At 40.2% G+C, this 17,607-nt stretch overlaps 1 protein-coding gene across 2 annotated transcripts in view; it reads left to right on the forward strand.

Moving 5' to 3' along the window:
* Positions 1 to 17,607, forward strand: part of NPHP1 (nephrocystin 1) — a 48,070-nt gene that overhangs the window by 13,943 nt on the left and 16,520 nt on the right. For both annotated transcript variants that reach the window (XM_081326277.1, XM_081326278.1), the window contains exons 11-14: positions 7,274 to 7,402; positions 11,132 to 11,206; positions 11,883 to 11,990; positions 13,314 to 13,396. In XM_081326277.1, coding sequence (XP_081182403.1) covers positions 7,274 to 7,402; positions 11,132 to 11,206; positions 11,883 to 11,990; positions 13,314 to 13,396 — 395 coding nt within the window. The remainder of the gene's footprint in view (positions 1 to 7,273; positions 7,403 to 11,131; positions 11,207 to 11,882; positions 11,991 to 13,313; positions 13,397 to 17,607) is intronic.

Here is a 17,607-nt window from a genome sequence, read left to right on the forward strand (position 1 = left end):
GCATGCATATCTATTGTATGATAAGAAGGTGGATAATGTGTTTAAGGTGCATATTTTAAGACATGCTCTGTTGCGAGTTTGGAAAAAGTATAGATACAAGTTAAATTGTAAGATACCTCTATGGGCAATACCGAAACACGCAATAGAAAATATAAATGTTGGGTTTAAACATGATGTGACTACATATAAGGAAATTTTAAGTTTGGAAAGGAATGTATGGCATTTGAAGCCGCATAATCTCTTACGAGGAGAAAAGATTGTTCAAACCTGGTTTCAGTATGGGCAACTACAGGCCAGGTGGAAAGAAGATCATAAAATTGGTTTTTCAATGACTGATGAAAATTTGGTAAAGCAAATTAGAAATCAGGGTCAAGCACATATCAAACGGATATATCTTGCATTGATAGAAATTGATTCAGAGACAGAACTTGTTAAAGATTGTATGATAAAGTGGGCTCAGAATTTGCAAGAAATTATTACAATGGATACTTGGGAAAAGATTTGGGTGAGAAATGTAAAATTTACGCAAGCTCAAAATTTAAGAGAGAATTTTTATAAAATGTTTTATAGATGGCATTTAGATACCAAAAAATTAGCAAGTATGTATCCGAACTACCAGCCTAAATGTTGGAGGTGTGGTGGTGAAGATGCAACGTATTTTCATATATGGTGGACCTGCAAAAAGGTTAAGGCTTTTTGGATAAAAATTTGGTGGAATATGCAGAAGATATTTAAGAGAAGGATAAAGTTTTCTCCGCAATTGTTCTTACTGGGTATTATTACTGACACTACTGTTGTGGACACTAAATTGATGTTGAATTTAATTACGGCAGCAAGACTTTTAGTAGGGCAATATTGGAAGAAGGAAGAACTGCCGACTATAGAAGAATGGACTCTAAAAGTTTCCAACCTGGCGGAAATGGCAAAGATTTCGGCGTATTTGAAAGACCATTCGCAACAGAGATATATTGTGGAGTGGAAAAAATGGATTGATTACATCCAGAATAAATATGGGACTAAAAAGTTTCATTTAGCATTTGAATAAGTATTGATGTGATATTTATATTGCTTGTAGTCATTTTACAAGAGTTAAAGTGCGATAGACTTAATAACTCATTGTTGTTAGCATATGGTAGATTATGATTGTTTTTACTCTTATACCTTGTATTTAGCTCTGGGAAGTCGGGGAGGGGGGAAGGGGAGGGAGGGAGGGTTGGGCTGGGTTGGGAAGGGGGGGTGGGTTGGGAGGGGTTTTGTTTTGTCAAAGATAAAATGTATTGAAAAACTTCAATAAAAAAAAGAACTGATTTATTAAAGCCACAATTTAATGATTATAAAGGGGAGATTTCTTTTGAAAAACTGACAAATAAGAATGCACTGAAATGAACAATGTATTTTAGATATGATAATTATTATATAATCAAATAGGGGAAATGTGGGTTACCAGAAAATTAAGTTTTCTAGATACTATAGGCTATTTTGGAACCTGTAGTGTAATTAGGTAAAATTTAACAACAGGACTTGGATATGTATAAGTGAAAATATATTGAAAATTGTTCTAATTGATTGTGTCACAATTAGAACTGTATTAATTTGATTATGTTATTGTAATTAAAGGAACTGGAGAGGGAACTCTTGTTGATGTAACCTGAGCTGATCATAAAAGATTTTGTTATTTGTTATTGTTAACTTTTGATCACCCAACCACCACAATGCTTCATAAATATTTGGATGTAAAATTAGAAAATTAATAAAACTTGTTTTTAAAAAAAGAACAAAGAGGGAGTTCTAGTACAAGCAGGCAAACATTGTTGATATTATGGAATCCTGGTGGAATGGAAGCCATAATTTGAATGTAGTACTGGAAGATTATATAAGGATATAAGTACTGGAAGGATATTGGAAGGACAAAAAAATAAGACCCAAGAAAAGGGAAGGGTGATAGCATAGATAGAAATAACTATAGGGAAATTTGTGACACCAAAAATGAAAAGCCTGCCATAAATGTCTGAGTGAATATATGGAAAAAAAACATTGACAATGTTGTACATGTGTACTACGAATCAGCCAAACATATAGATGAACTCATCACAAATCAGGTGGCCATAATATGTCTATGAAACATAAACTGTGGTAATGGTGTGTGTCAACTACCTAACATCAATTGGGAATCAAACTCTGTAGCAAATGGGAGATCCAATAGGTTCTTTCAGATGACTTTATCATACAAAGGGTGGAAAAAGGAACCAAGGAATTAGCTGTCCTGGATTTAATACTTATTAATGTGGAAGTAAAGCTTGAGGAAGTGGAAGTTATAGGAACTTTGGCAGAGGTTGACCATGTCATCCTGCAATTCATCATACTGCAGACAGGGAGAACTGAAGGTACTTACATTAGCATTCTAGACTTTAGGAAAGCTCATTTCCAGTAAGGGAATAAATATGAAAGATTCCATGCATGAAAATCCTGAAGGGGAAAACAGTTCAGGAAAGTTGGGAGACTGAAAAATGAGATATTAAAGGCCCAAATACAAATGGGAGAGAGTGGTGAACCAGTGTGCTTGCATAGAGAACTCTGATAAACAACAGAGAATAAGTTTAAAAAAATATTAAAAAGGGCATGTAGCAAAAACAGTATCAAGAAATAATCTAAATCTAAGGATGGTGTCAGGAAGTCTAAGAATGAGTTAAGCTTGAAATGAATGCAAAATATAACAAAAAGAATTCTTTGGTATATATAAGTTTTGAATTACAAGCTGCCCAAAGTCATTTACTGAAATGGGCAGCCATAGAAATTTAATGAACGAACGAATGAATGTGCAAAACCAAGTCCCAAGGATGCTTTTTCACAAGAGAACTGGACTTTCTTGTTTTTCTCTGAAGATGTTTCGCTTTCATCCAAGAAGCTTCTTCAGTCTGAGGACGCTTCTTGGATGAAAAGCGAAACGTCTTCAAAGAAAAACAAAGTCCAGTTGCCTTGTGAAAAAGCATCTTTGGGATAACTATGACCTGGATGACTGAGAATCTCCATAGACATCGTGCAAAACAAGGAGAAAGTCAAGGAAATGGTCAGTCTGCTGATAGAAAGAATGATAACATGATGATGGGCAACATGGTTGCCTGGTTAATTCCTGGCCTGGTTAATTCCAATTTTGCCTCTGTCTTTTTTTAAAAGGAAAAAGTGACTCAGTCTTTTAGAAGTTGCAACCAGAAGTTGCACCATGTTGGATAGAAGAGAAATGAAGGTCAAAACTAGGAAGTAGTGAAAAAACAACTAGTTGCTCTGAATAAATTCAGCTTGTCAGGGCCAGATGAAATATAGACCAGGGTTGTAAAGGAACCAGTGGATTGGTTCTCAGAGCCTTAGACTGCAGCCTTTGAGGATTGGAGTGCAGCGAAAGTGCCACATTGAAGTATAGGGAAAGTTCCAGAAGATTAGAGAAGAGCTAACATTTCAGACTTTAAAAAAGAAAAAAAGTGAATCCAACAAACTACAGACCAATCAGTTTGACATCAATGCCAAGGAAAATCCTACAAAATATTGTCAAGTAGTGGGTTTCTTCTCGATGTCCTCTCTGGGTTGGTGGTTGAGTTCCCGAAACTTATAGTTTAGGGGGACTTCAATCTACCATCTCTGGGAGGATCATCTGAGTTGGCTCGGGAGTTCATGGCTTCCATGACGGCCATGGACCTGACGCAAGTAATTTCAGGACCGACTCATGAGGGAGGCCACACCCTTGACCTAGTTTTCTTATCTGGGCGGTGGTTAGATGATCTTGGTGGGGGCTCCCCAATTATTATGCCCCTGTCATGGACCGATCATCATCTCCTGCGGCTGGTCTTCCGTTTTGCCACCCCCCGCCGTGGGTGTGTGGAACCAGTTAGATGGTACCGCCCCAGACGCTTAATGGATTCCGCGAGATTCCAGGCAGTGCTGGGGTCCCCACCTGCCTCCCCCACTCACAGCTCGGCAGATGCCTTAGTGGAAGCTTGGGAAAGGGCAGCCACTGAGGCTCTTGACCGAGTTGTACCCTTGCGGCCCCTGACCCGATGCAGATCCCGTCGAGCTCCATGGTTCTCCGCGGAGCTCCAGGAGATGAAACACCGGAGACGGGGCCTAGAGAGCGGTTGGAGGTCCAGCCGATCCGAATCCGACCGATTGCGACTAAGAACCCATATTAGGTCTTATCTCGCTGCGATAAGGGTGGCGAGGTCTAATCACTTCGCTACCCTTATCGCGTCCGCAGATAATCGCCCGGCCGCTCTGTTTAGGGTGACTCGCTCCCTCCTTAATCAGGAGGTGAGGGAGGAACCCTTGCAGGGTCGTGCCGAGGAGTTTAACAATTATCTGTCGGACAAAATCACTCGGATTCGGACCGGTCTGGACTCCGACTGGGCAGAGTCTGGCGATCAGGACGCGGGTGGTCTTGTCGATATCACTTGGGAGGAGTTTGATTCTGTGACTCCGGAGGAAGTGGACAGGATTATGGGGAGACTGAGCTCCACCACATGTTTATTGGACCCGTGCCCTTCCTGGCTGATTTATGCAGCCCGGGAGAGGACACGCAGCTGGTTCCAGGCAGTTATATCAGCTTCTTTGAGTGAGGGTAGCTTCCCTGCCGTCTTGAAAGAGGCGGTGGTGAGGCCCCTCCTCAAGAAGCCTGCCTTGGACCCAGCTGTATTGAACAACTTTCGTCCGGTCTCCAACCTTCGCTTTCTTGTGAAGGTTGTTGAGAGTGTGGTGGCGCATCAGCTCCCTTTGGTCCTGGATGAAGCGGATTATCTAGACCCGTACCAATCGGGTTTCAGGCCCGGGCACAGCACGGAGACGGCATTGGTCGCGCTGGTGAATGATCTCTGGAGGGCTCGGGACAGGGGTCATTCCTCTGTTCTAGTCCTATTGGACCTCTCAGCGGCTTTCGATACCATCGACCATGGTATCCTGCTGCGGCGTCTCAGGGGATTTACAGTGGTTCTCCTCCTATCTCCAGGGACGCTCGCAGTCGGTGTTGACAGGAGGGCAGAGGTCGACCGCGAGGTCTCTCGTTTGTGGAGTTCCTCAGGGGTCGGTCCTCTCGCCTCTCCTGTTCAACATCTATATGAAACCGCTGGGTGAGATCATTCGTGGCTTTGGAGTTGGGTATCATCAGTACGCTGATGATACCCAGCTTTTTCTTTCTACCCCAAACCACCCCAGTGATGCCCTCAACGTGATGTCCCGTTGCCTGGAGGCGGTTCGGGTCTGGATGGGGAGGAACAGACTTCAACTCAACCCCGACAAGACCGAGTGGCTTTGCATACCTTCATCCCGGGTCTATTCGGATATTCTATCTCTTTCTATGGGGGGTGAATTATTACCCCCCGTAGATAGGGCTCGCAACTTGGGAGTCCTCCTAGATTCGCGGCTTACCTTGGAAGATCACATGGTGGCCGTGACTAGGGGGGCTTTCGCCCAGGTTCGCCTGGTGCGCCAGTTGCGGCCCTATCTAAGCCGGGATGATTTATGCACGGTCACTCACGCGCTCGTGACCTCTCGTCTAGACTACTGCAACGCTCTCTACATGGGGCTTCCCTTGAGGACCACCCGGAGGCTCCAACTGGTACAGAATGCAGCCGCGAGAGTTGTGTTGGGAGTTTCCCGATACTCCCACGTGACACCTCTGCTCCGTGAGCTGCATTGGTTGCCAGTTGTCTTCCGGGTGAGATTCAAGGTGCTAGTAATGGTGTTCAAAGCCCTCCATGGCATGGGGCCGGAGTACCTCAGGGAACATCTGCTGCCGGCATCAAGCTCCCTGCGCCCTGTGCGTTCCCACAGAGAGGGCCTCCTCAGGGTGCCACCGGTCAGAGAATGCCGTCTGGTGGCCCCCAGGGGGAGATCCTTCTCTGTGGGCGCCCCGGAGCTATGGAACCAGTTACCGGTTGAGCTCCGGACGGCGCCCGATCTGTGCTCCTTTCGCCGCGATCTGAAAACATACTTGTTCGAGCAAGCCGGCCTGGCCTGAGGGGGGATTGGTGGGGTTTTTTATCATTCTTATTGGGGTTTTTACTATGTATCAATTGTATTTTAATCGGGCATGCATTTAATTATCTTTTAATTTTTGTAAATTTCTGTGTTTTATTCTTGCCCTGTACACCGCCCTGAGTCCTTCGGGAGAAGGGCGGTTTAGAAATGATAATAAATTAAATTAAATTAAAGTTTGCATGCATTTAGAAAGTAAAAAGGTGATTAGTAAAAGCTAGTATAGGTTTGTAAAACATAGATCCTGATAGACAAATCTTACTCCTTTTTTTTAAAACAAAATGATTAGACCAGTGAATGCTGGGGACATAGTGTACTCAGATAGTTTAATCTACTATCCATCCATAGTGAGATGGGTGGCATTTAAATTTAATAAATAAATGCACAAATCTGTTAAGACTGTATGTCCCCTAGGAAGAACGTATGTTGCTTTTTATGGATAACCATATGAATAAAATTAAGAATTAAAGTTATCTTTTCCGTCAAAAAGGAGGCTTATCAACAAGTTGGTAAGCAGAAGGAAAAGCTAGAATGAATTTAGAGAAGGACCAAATTGGGATGCAGATTGAAAATATTCAGAATTGGTGATGATTGGTACTTGAGAATCCTTGTCAGCTTGGAAAATCTGTTATGTAGCTCTTAAGTACACCCTCTCTTCATTTAAAAATTGCAGTCTGGTTCAGTGACTTTGTTATTAAGTGAAATAGTTGCTAAATGAATATGTGATACAGAGACCAGTGTGAAGATCACTGGTTGCTGCTGTCCTGTACAGATAAAGTTCTTTTGAACAATGTTCTATGCATGACCTGCTTTTTCCCTCTACTTTTTTTTGCCCTCTTGCAGGATGAAGAGATTTCTTAAATAGGCTATTTATTCCCGAGCTGCACTTCCCTAAGTATTAACTGCAAGTTAATAGGCTCAGCTCTGTGATATTAATTAGTTAATTAGAACTCTTCAGTTGGCTGTCATTGCTACCTATAACTGATCAGACCTTAATCAGTTTAATATTGAAAGTTGTTTTCAGGTGCATGAAATTTGTTCATAAACATGCATGTATGTCAGAAAATGATTTTTTTATTACTGTCAATTACTGTTGTATTTATGATTAGGTGCTAACAAAAGTAGTTGCTAAACAAAGAGTGGTTGTATAAGAATATCTTTTAAAATTATATGTACAGCTTTTAAACACAATAGTACTCTACATTTCTATTTTTCCAAATATATTTAATGGTTGGTCATATTTTATCTATTTCAGATTCAGCCAAGACCAACTAGGATATCACTAGTTATGACTTTATGGAACTGCAAAGGCATTCCTTTTCCTGATATTAGTATACAGGTCCTCAGTAGACATATCCGACTCTGCCTTTTTGATGGCAACCGGGTAAGTTGAACATGTTTACCAGGTTTTTTTTTGTACATGCTGCTGTTAGAATGTCACATTGACTAGATTTAAGTCTTTCCTTCTATCAGAGTTTTGAGTGACTGATTTGATGCTCTTTATATAGCTAAATATCAATCAAGTGATTCACCTGACTATAAAAATAATTGAGAAGATCTTTCACCATTTTATATTAAATGGGATCCATAGTTTTAATTCACTTGAACTGATAGAGAAAGCCGATACTCTAAACCAATACTGAAAATAATTGGAGTGTTTTCTTTACTATCATTTCATTATTATTATTAAAGGTTTTTTTTAAAAAGGAAGATAAAAACTAATACAAACTAATATAAAGTAAGAAAAAGAAATAGAAGAGCAAGCTAAAAGTACAAGAAAAGAAAAAGAAATAGAAGAGCAAGCTAAAAGTATAAGAAAGGAAAAAAGTAAAAGAAAAATAGAAAAGAAAAAAAGGATATCCTAAGTAGTTTCCAAACTTCTTTACATCATAAATACAATTATAAATTTACTTCTTACTTTATAATTATAATGTAGCTTTCTTCTTTCTGTAATCTGTCCTGTCTAACCATCAAAACTATAAATCATAAATTATTTTTTTTTCTGTTTAATGCAAAAAGTTCATAAAGGGTTTCCAGTCAGCAATAATTTAATTTAATTAATTTAATTTATTATCATTTCTATACCGCCCTTCTCCCGAAGGACTCAGGGCGGTGTACAGGGCAAGAATAAAACACAGAAATTTACAAAAATTAAAAGATAATTAAATACATGCCCGATTAAAATACAATAGATACATAGTAAAAACCCCAATAAGAATGATAAAAAAACCCCCACCAATCCCCCCTCAGGCCAGGCCGGCTTGCTCGAACAAGTATGTTTTCAGATCGCGGCGAAAGGAGCGCAGATCGGGCGCCGTCCGGAGCTCAACCGGTAACTGGTTCAATAGCTCCGGGGCGCCCACAGAGAAGGATCTCCCCCTGGGGGCCACCAGACGGCATTCTCTGACCGGTGGCACCCTGAGGAGGCCCTCTCTGTGGGAACGCACAGGGCGCAGGGAGCTTGATGCCGGCAGCAGATGTTCCCTGAGGTACTCCGGCCCCATGCCATGGAGGGCTTTGAACACCATTACTAGCACCTTGAATCTCACCCGGAAGACAACTGGCAACCAATGCAGCTCACGGAGCAGAGGTGTCACGTGGGAGTATCGGGAAACTCCCAACACAACTCTCGCGGCTGCATTCTGTACCAGTTGGAGCCTCCGGGTGGTCCTCAAGGGAAGCCCCATGTAGAGGGCGTTGCAGTAGTCTAGACGAGAGGTCACGAGCGCGTGAGTGACCGTGCATAAATCATCCCGGCTTAGATAGGGCCGCAACTGGCGCACCAGGCGAACCTGGGCGAAAGCCCCCCTAGTCACGGCCACCATGTGATCTTCCAAGGTAAGCCGCGAATCTAGGAGGACTCCCAAGTTGCGAGCCCTATCTACGGGGGGGTAATAATTCACCCCCCATAGAAAGAGATGGAATATCCGAATAGACCCGGGATGAAGGTATGCAAAGCCACTCGGTCTTGTCGGGGTTGAGTTGAAGTCTGTTCCTCCCCATCCAGACCCGAACCGCCTCCAGGCAACGGGACATCACGTTGAGGGCATCACTGGGGTGGTTTGGGGTAGAAAGAAAAAGCTGGGTATCATCAGCGTACTGATGATACCCAACTCCAAAGCCACGAATGATCTCACCTAGCGGTTTCATATAGATGTTGAACAGGAGAGGCGAGAGGACCGACCCCTGAGGAACTCCACAAACGAGAGACCTCGCGGTCGACCTCTGCCCTCCTGTCAACACCGACTGCGAGCGTCCCTGGAGATAGGAGGAGAACCACTGTAAAACCGTGCCTCCCACTCCCAATCCCCTGAGACGCCGCAGCAGGATACCATGGTCGATGGTATCGAAAGCCGCTGAGAGGTCCAATAGGACTAGAACAGAGGAATGACCCCTGTCCCGAGCCCTCCAGAGATCATTCACCAGCGCGACCAATGCCGTCTCCGTGCTGTGCCCGGGCCTGAAACCCAATTGGTATGGGTCTAGATAATCCGCTTCATCCAGGACCAAAGGGAGCTGATGCGCCACCACACTCTCAACAACCTTCGCAAGAAAGCGAAGGTTGGAGACCGGATGAAAGTTGTTCAATACAGCTGGGTCCAAGGCAGGCTTCTTGAGGAGGGGCCTCACCACCGCCTCTTTCAAGACGGCAGGGAAGCTACCCTCACTCAAAGAAGCTGATATAACTGCCTGGAACCAGCTGCGTGTCCTCTCCCGGGCTGCATAAATCAGCCAGGAAGGGCACGGGTCCAATAAACATGTGGTGGAGCTCAGTCTCCCCATAATCCTGTCCACTTCCTCCGGAGTCACAGAATCAAACTCCTCCCAAGTGATATCGACAAGACCACCCGCGTCCTGATCGCCAGACTCTGCCCAGTCGGAGTCCAGACCGGTCCGAATCCGAGTGATTTTGTCCGACAGATAATTGTTAAACTCCTCGGCACGACCCTGCAAGGGTTCCTCCCTCACCTCCTGATTAAGGAGGGAGCGAGTCACCCTAAACAGAGCGGCCGGGCGATTATCTGCGGGCGCGATAAGGGTAGCGAAGTGATTAGACCTCGCCACCCTTATCGCAGCGAGATAAGACCTAATATGGGTTCTTAGTCGCAATCGGTCGGATTCGGATCGGCTGGACCTCCAACCGCTCTCTAGGCCCCGTCTCCGGCGCTTCATCTCCCGGAGCTCCGCGGAGAACCATGGAGCTCGACGGGATCTGCATCGGGTCAGGGGCCGCAAGGGTACAACTCGGTCAAGAGCCTCAGTGGCTGCCCTTTCCCAAGCTTCCACTAAGGCATCTGCCGAGCTGTGAGTGGGGGAGGCAGGTGGGGACACAGATGTTGTCTTTTTTCTGATCGAAGAAGTCAATTTAGCCATCTTAACAAATTCCATCACCTTCACTAACTATTTCTCTATTGTGGATAGGTGCTGAATCTTTCCATCATCATGCATATAACAATCTTGCTGCTGTTATCAAATAGAAAAACAAAATTCCATGACTTTTTTCCAGTTGTTTGTTTATCAATCCCAAAAGAAAAGCATTGGATTTCAACTGTATATTAATCTTTAAAATCCTTTGAATTAGTGAATGAATCCAAATTTTTCTTTTTCTTTTTGACATGTCCGCCAAACACGAAAAACACAATGTCCTTTCTTTTTCAAATTTCCAACATAAATTTGGCCTTTATAAATTGTAGACAGTTTCTCTGTTGACATATACCAAGGTACATTATTTTGTAAAAGTTCTATTTAAGATTGTAACATAATGTAAAATTCAGTCCTTTCAATCACATACTTTTCCATTGATTCATTTAACTAAACTTTTAGCCTACTTTATCATACATTCTTTCACTTGTTCTTCTGTTTCAAATTTCAGTGAAAGTTCACACATCTAGCAATTACATGTTCATCATTTGAATATAATTGAAATTTCAAACTCATTCTTAGAGTGTTCAAAACCATAAACTGTTTATTTAAATCTTTCTAATAACTGCCTATAACTATATCCTTTTGCCACCAGTTTTTTTCTTGGTTTTATGTTACATTCCCCTTATTACTTCATTGTTTTAGATGCACTAGATGCAGTGGGTTTTCCCTTTGCTTTATGTTATTCTAGATTCTGAGCAACATTCATACTGTAAGAGCTACATGGCAATCAAAAAACCCCAAAACCTGGACGTTTTCTCCAAGGGTATGTATAAAGATTTGATATGGTGTATTTTACCTGTCCAGAAGATTTGGCAAGTATGGTAGTATCTGATATTTTTATTAGTTTTTAAGAATATAAAATACAAAGAAATATTAAAATAATGGGAAAAGGGGGGGAAGGGGAAGAGGAAAAAGTGTAGGGGAAAGGGGAAAAGAAAAAGAAAAGCATTGATTTCCAACTCCTTTTGGCACAGTGGAATAAGGTAATAACATACAACCTCAACTTTTACTTTTACATAATAATATATACTAGCCATTTCTATATGTTATGTTTCGTTAAATATTATACACTTAAACAGGGTTGTTTAAACTGTGTCCCATGGAACCCTAGGATTCTGTGATGGTTTGATGGGGCTCTTTGGGAGACTGTTTCTGTGCATCTTTACTGGTTAGCTGTGTGGAGAATGCCATACAGTTTTCTTGGCAACTTTTTTGGAAATGTTTGCTGTTGCCTTCTTCCTAGGCCAGAGAGAGTGACAGGCCCAAAGTTTCTTATCTAAATCTGGGCTGGAACTCTCATTTCAGTTTCTAGCCCGATACCTTAAAACAATCTGGCTCTTTTTATGAGAAACTAAAGGCAAATGTTTACAAGACAGATTTATATAGAATTTTAAAAATATTTAAAAGAAAATAGATCATTTTGTTTTGTTTGTTTGTAGGTTACTGGCATTTTGCCCTGTATTCTTGATGGTGATTGTTTCATTAGATCTAATAATCCATCTCCAGAAATTGGACTATTGTTTGAACTTGGAATCACTTACCATAATGTAAGTCCATAAAGATGACTCAGTATATGAAACTCTATTAGCAGACTGTGTTGGGTGGAGAAGCAAAAGGATTAGCAAGAGAAGTGTTTGGCATGATAATCCATAGGAATGAAACAATAGTAGATTTCAGTATTATAAAAATCCACTTCTTTTGCAACTGGCACAATTTAATATGTGTTCTTTTTAATTTTTTTCATGGAATGGTCAACCAGCTTGTTTTTTAGATGCTTTGTCTTGAGATTAAACATCTTATTAGGGCTTTTAGCAGATTAAATAAAAATGATACAAAAAAGGGTCTAGTTATAGAAACAAAAATTAAGCGATGGTAATGACCATCAATAGGGATGCGGTGGCTCTGTGGGTTAGGACTCTGAGCTTGTCGATCAGAAGGTTGGCAGTTTGGCGGGTCGAATCCCGAGTGCCACGTAGCAGAGAGAGCGCCTGTTACTTGTCCCAGCTTCTGCCAACCTAGCAGTTTGAAAGTATGTAAAAATGCAAGTAGAAAAATAGGGACCACTACGGTGGGAAGGTAACAGCGTTCCGTGCGCCTTTGGCGTCTAGTCATGCCGGCCACATGACCACGGAGACATCCTCAGACAAGCGCTGGCTCTTCAGCTTTGAAACGTAGATGAGCACCAGCCCCTAGAGTCGGAAACGACTAGCACACATGTGCGGGGGAACCTTTACCTTTAATGACCATCAAGATCGCCACCTTTGTTCTTGTTGGTAATGAAATATCAAAAACTGTTTATAAGTGTTATGTGAAACTCTCTGTACCTGATACTGTGTTATTTCTAGAATGATTAGTCACTTGGGATTGCAGTGAGTTTAGAAATAGGTTTGTGCTGAGCATCACAATCTACATTCCATACAAATTTGCTTCACAAAACACACTATGCTAAAATGTAATGAAAGAATAGTCTGTCTGAATGTGAAGGCTTGATTATCTTCTTAACAGTAATAGCCAGTATTCTGAGTAGTTTTTCTCTTGGTCATGATTTGTTTGCATAGTTAACAGTACTGAATAACAACCTGGCATTGGTATGTAAATGAGAGGGAGGAAAGCCTATCATTGATTTCTACAAGCTTTCTGTTTAGGGAGATTGTGAATCTAATACTCAGTGTGTACATATTTTACACCTTTTTGTGGCAAAAAGATCAGGAAATTGCATTGCTACTTTTAGTGGGGTAATCAGAACACTTTAAGGGCTGCAAAATGGGGTTGGGGGTTGTAGCCATCAACAGACATAGTGCAAGTGTTGCAGATCTGAGATTGAATTGTGCCTAATTAAATTGTTCTTATTCATTCTCATTCTTTTCTAGTCAACAGGTGAGAGAGGAGAATTAAGCTGTGGTTGGGCATTTCTAAAACTCTTTGACTCAAGTGGACTTCCAACTCCTTCCAAGTAAGTTTTTTTTGTGAAGAGTGAGAAAAGGTGGAGCCATAATAAGACAATTCAGTTGATAAATGTTGAATTTCCTATTTGTAGTCCTGTGCCAGATGTGAAAAAATATTGCATCAGTTAAACCAGAAATTCCAGTATTCAGAACTGCAAATTTTACAAGTATAAATCACATGTTTATTGCTCATAAGTTGGAGGAACTGACTTATGCTTTATTTAGGTGCCCTGGAATCTCATGTTGGACGGATTGTTATTTGAAATTAGATTTCCACTATATATTTCTTGTTACAGAAGGCAGATAAATTTAGGAGTGTGTCCTAAGAGGGGCTAAAAGGGGCGGGATAAGGGAAAAGTTTAGTAAAAGTTAAACAGAACTTTCAATTAGATATACAGGTAGTCCTTGCTTATTGACCATTTGTTCAGTGATCATTAAAAGTTATGATGGTCCTGAACAAGTGGCAGTTATGATCAGTTATTATGACCGAAAATAATGGCTGTTGCTTTGCTCCATGTTCATGTGATCAAAATTGGGGTGCTTGGCAGACTACCCACATTTATGACCGCAGTATGTGCTTCAACTCCCCCTACCTGCCTATTTTTCTTCCCCTCCCCCCCATCTCTGTCCTTTTGGCCACCTTGCTGACTGCTACCCCTGTTGCCCCCAGCTGATCTTCACCATCTTTTGCTGCTGACAAGGCATGTCCTCCTGAGGGAGCTGCTGGCCCTTTGTGAGGTCTTGTGAAAACATTATAAGGGACAGCTTTTTTAAAAAAACATTTTTTTAATTTTTAAATGGAAAAAATCCAATATTTTAAATTGAATCTAATAGCTTAATTGTATTTCAAAGTCAAAGTATCCGTGAGCAGCTTTTATCTATTTTTATCAATTCCTTTCAATTGGAGTATTTAGAATTAAACTTTAAACAAGTGTTTATTTAACTATCTCATTGGGTTCAGGGATTTTACTGCTAAGTAATTAAGCAACTTGAAATATAAAATAATCTACAGAAGCAAATAGATGACAAGTTTTTAACCCCATCTTTTTTTTTCATTATGGCAATTATACAACAGAAAGAATGGAAATACCCTTGAAGATCATCTATTCTAATCCTTGCATACTTTGGGAATCTACTAGTGTAGTATTTCTGACAGATGGCCATCCGATCTCAGAATAAATATCTCTTTCTGTTATTTGTAAACATAATAATTTTATCTAACTCATCAACGTAATTTATATTACGTTGAACTGTTTAGAGTATGGGAGGAAGTTATGCTGTACGGTTTTGTTCACTTTTCTTCCACCCTTAATATTTTCCTAAAGACACACCACTATGTCTAGCAAACTTGTCTAGTCGACTAAACTGATTATTCTGTCAGAAGAGATCAAGTTAGTTTGGCATGCCTTATTATTTTTAAACCCATTACATAGGTTCACTTTTCCTCCTTTTTAAAAAAAATATATGGGAGCAACAGTTGCCGTTTTGTAATGTTCTTGCACTACGTCTGACCTTATGATTTCTCACAAATGGATCCCAAGATGACTTTTGCAAACTTCTTCTAGACTTTCAAAGGTACCAGATCTGATCCTGGATACTTCAGTACATTTATCATAGCTTGACAGTCCCCAACCATTCTCTCTGCTTACATAGAATTACCATTCTCTTATTTTTTCAGTTCTGCTTTGGTCCATAGCACGTACTTTTCTTTGTGAGTCAAGGCCGAAGCTCTGTTCTCTCCCTATCATCTGAAACAGACCTGCCAATTTTTCTGAGCAGCAAGATCACACTTTCCTCTTTTCCTTTTATGCTGTTAATATGGCCAAAATGCTGTTGTTGATTTTAGCTTTTTTTGGTGCGTTTATTCTCCTTTTGTGTGTTAGTATTTTTGTCCCTCTTTCTGTTGTTACTTGCTACTTGCAGGTATGCTTCTTGGTGATTTCACTTATCTTTTATTTCTAACACAGGTCCTTTTTAAGTGTTAACTCATTCTAAATCACAATGCACATCTACAGCAGTTGCTGAGGTTGCCTCCCTTTCTTCTCATTGGAATGGTGTGCAATTGTACTTCCAGTATTGTATTTTTGAGAAATTCCCTCCTCTATTCCCTTTGAACTAAGGGTTGGACTAGATGACCTCCAAGGTCCCTTCCAACATCATCATCATCATCATCACCACCACCATTATTATTATATATTATATTATTATTATATATTATATATTATATATTATTATTATTATTATTATTATTATTATTATTATTATTATTATTATTATTATTATTATTATTATTATTATTATTATTATTATTATTATTCATAGGGTCTCACATAGTACTTTCCTAAGCTTTTTTTAAAAAATGTGTCTCTTCAAGACAAGTGTGAATTGTGTTGATTATGCTGACATTTCCTTTTCTATAATATCTTGAACCTCAAGATCTTGGTCACTTCTTGTCATGGTTACCAGTGCTTTTATCTCTTAGCCAGATGATCCCTGTAGATCAGGCATGTCAAACTCCTGGCCCGCGGGCTGGATGCATCATTGCTGGCAATGGGGAAAAAGTCATGATACGTTGTGTGATGTCATGTGACATCGCGAGTTTGACAAGCCTGCTGTAGATTTCTTCCTCAAAGATAGTCAACCTCCATTTTCAGCATATGTATGTTTTGTCGTTTTCAGGGAGGAAAACAAATATGACATATCCCCCTGTGCTTGAGACCTGTTCCCTCCATTTCCATCTTCTTCTTTGACCTCTTCCCAAATTCTATTTGCTCTTTTTTGTCACTCACTCAGTGATGTTTTATATATACAATTTTTCTCTGCCAAGAGGTATGATAATACTTCAGTATGCATTCTTATCTTTTCTTCTGACAAACTTTATTAAACCAGCTTCATTCAAATTGATTTAGTATTATTTTACATTCAGTATAATTAAAGCACACATTCACACACCCCAAAACTGACTAATTCTTCTTCATTATTTCCTTTTCCCACCCAAATATGATGATGGTTTCTGCATTCCATGAACTCAGTCCAGGGAAATTGCCATACCAGAGATCTCTCAGCTAGGCTTGGCTATTGTCACAAAAAAACATTTTTTTCCCTAAGGCTTGTGCTAAATATGTGCTGCATGGTCTGGTTTTAATAATGTCATGTAATAGGTATGCAGCCCTTTAATAGTTTCTAAGGGTGTTAATCTTGTTAATCAAGTCTTACTGCTTAAAAGATGTTAAAATAATATGGTCTGAGAATATGCCAGCTAGAAATAGATAATAATTTCCTTTTTTTGGAGAGTTTCCTGTATTATTGTGTTATTCCTAATTTGTAATATTATTGCCTGCAGTCATAAATAAAACTCCTTTGTGTTAAGCAATTTTTAAAAATATACACAGACAATCTGTATTGTCAATTATTCTAATAAGGGAGATCTGCCTTGAAGTCTGTAAAAGTGGTTTGTTAATTTTTATTACATTCTTCAGTTTAAACATCTTTAAGTTACATTCCTGTGCTGTAGGGATTACATTTTCCCATTGCAGGGAAAGGAAATTCTGTGTTCTTTGATCGTCCTTGTAGGTAACACAGGTAGAAATTATATTTTTGATTACAGTTCATGGTATGAAAAAGCCTACATTGAAATCAAAGATTTTAGATTATTTTTATATTTTTAGATAGTATGTGCTTTGGGCTTCTCTGGGAGAAAGAATAATGTACAAATATAATAGTTTATTTTGTGCTATATTGATAGTTTCTAAGAAAATGGCATGGTTATTTTTATTTAGAGTCTGAAAATAATGCTTGCCATGTGGTTCCTTGGCAAAGAACTGAAATCCTAGTCCAATATAAGTCCAGGATTCTGCATGTGGATTCTTTGATGCCCGACACCTATGACAATAATTTACATTTGGAACCATGTATTTTAATTATTTAAATTTTGGAACATTATAGTTAAAAATTACAACCCTGAGCTTCACAGTCTTTTGATAACAGTTAAAGCTATACTTGATGTTAAATGAATAGAAATCCAGTCTTCCAATGAGACTTTATTTTTTCACCATTTTATTTTGCAGATATATCCCAAATCTATTCCAGAAGGTTTTCAGTCCCCACCACCAAGCAAATTTAAATGGGGATAGCTGGAGGAAATTCTGTCCCTCCAGCAGATACCATTGTTTAGAATCCTTAATCAGGAAGCAATCTTGTCTAGAAAAATGGGATGCGC

Source organism: Vipera berus (genome assembly GCF_964194415.1).
Source record: "Vipera berus genome assembly, chromosome: 1".
NCBI lineage: Eukaryota > Metazoa > Chordata > Lepidosauria > Squamata > Viperidae > Vipera > Vipera berus.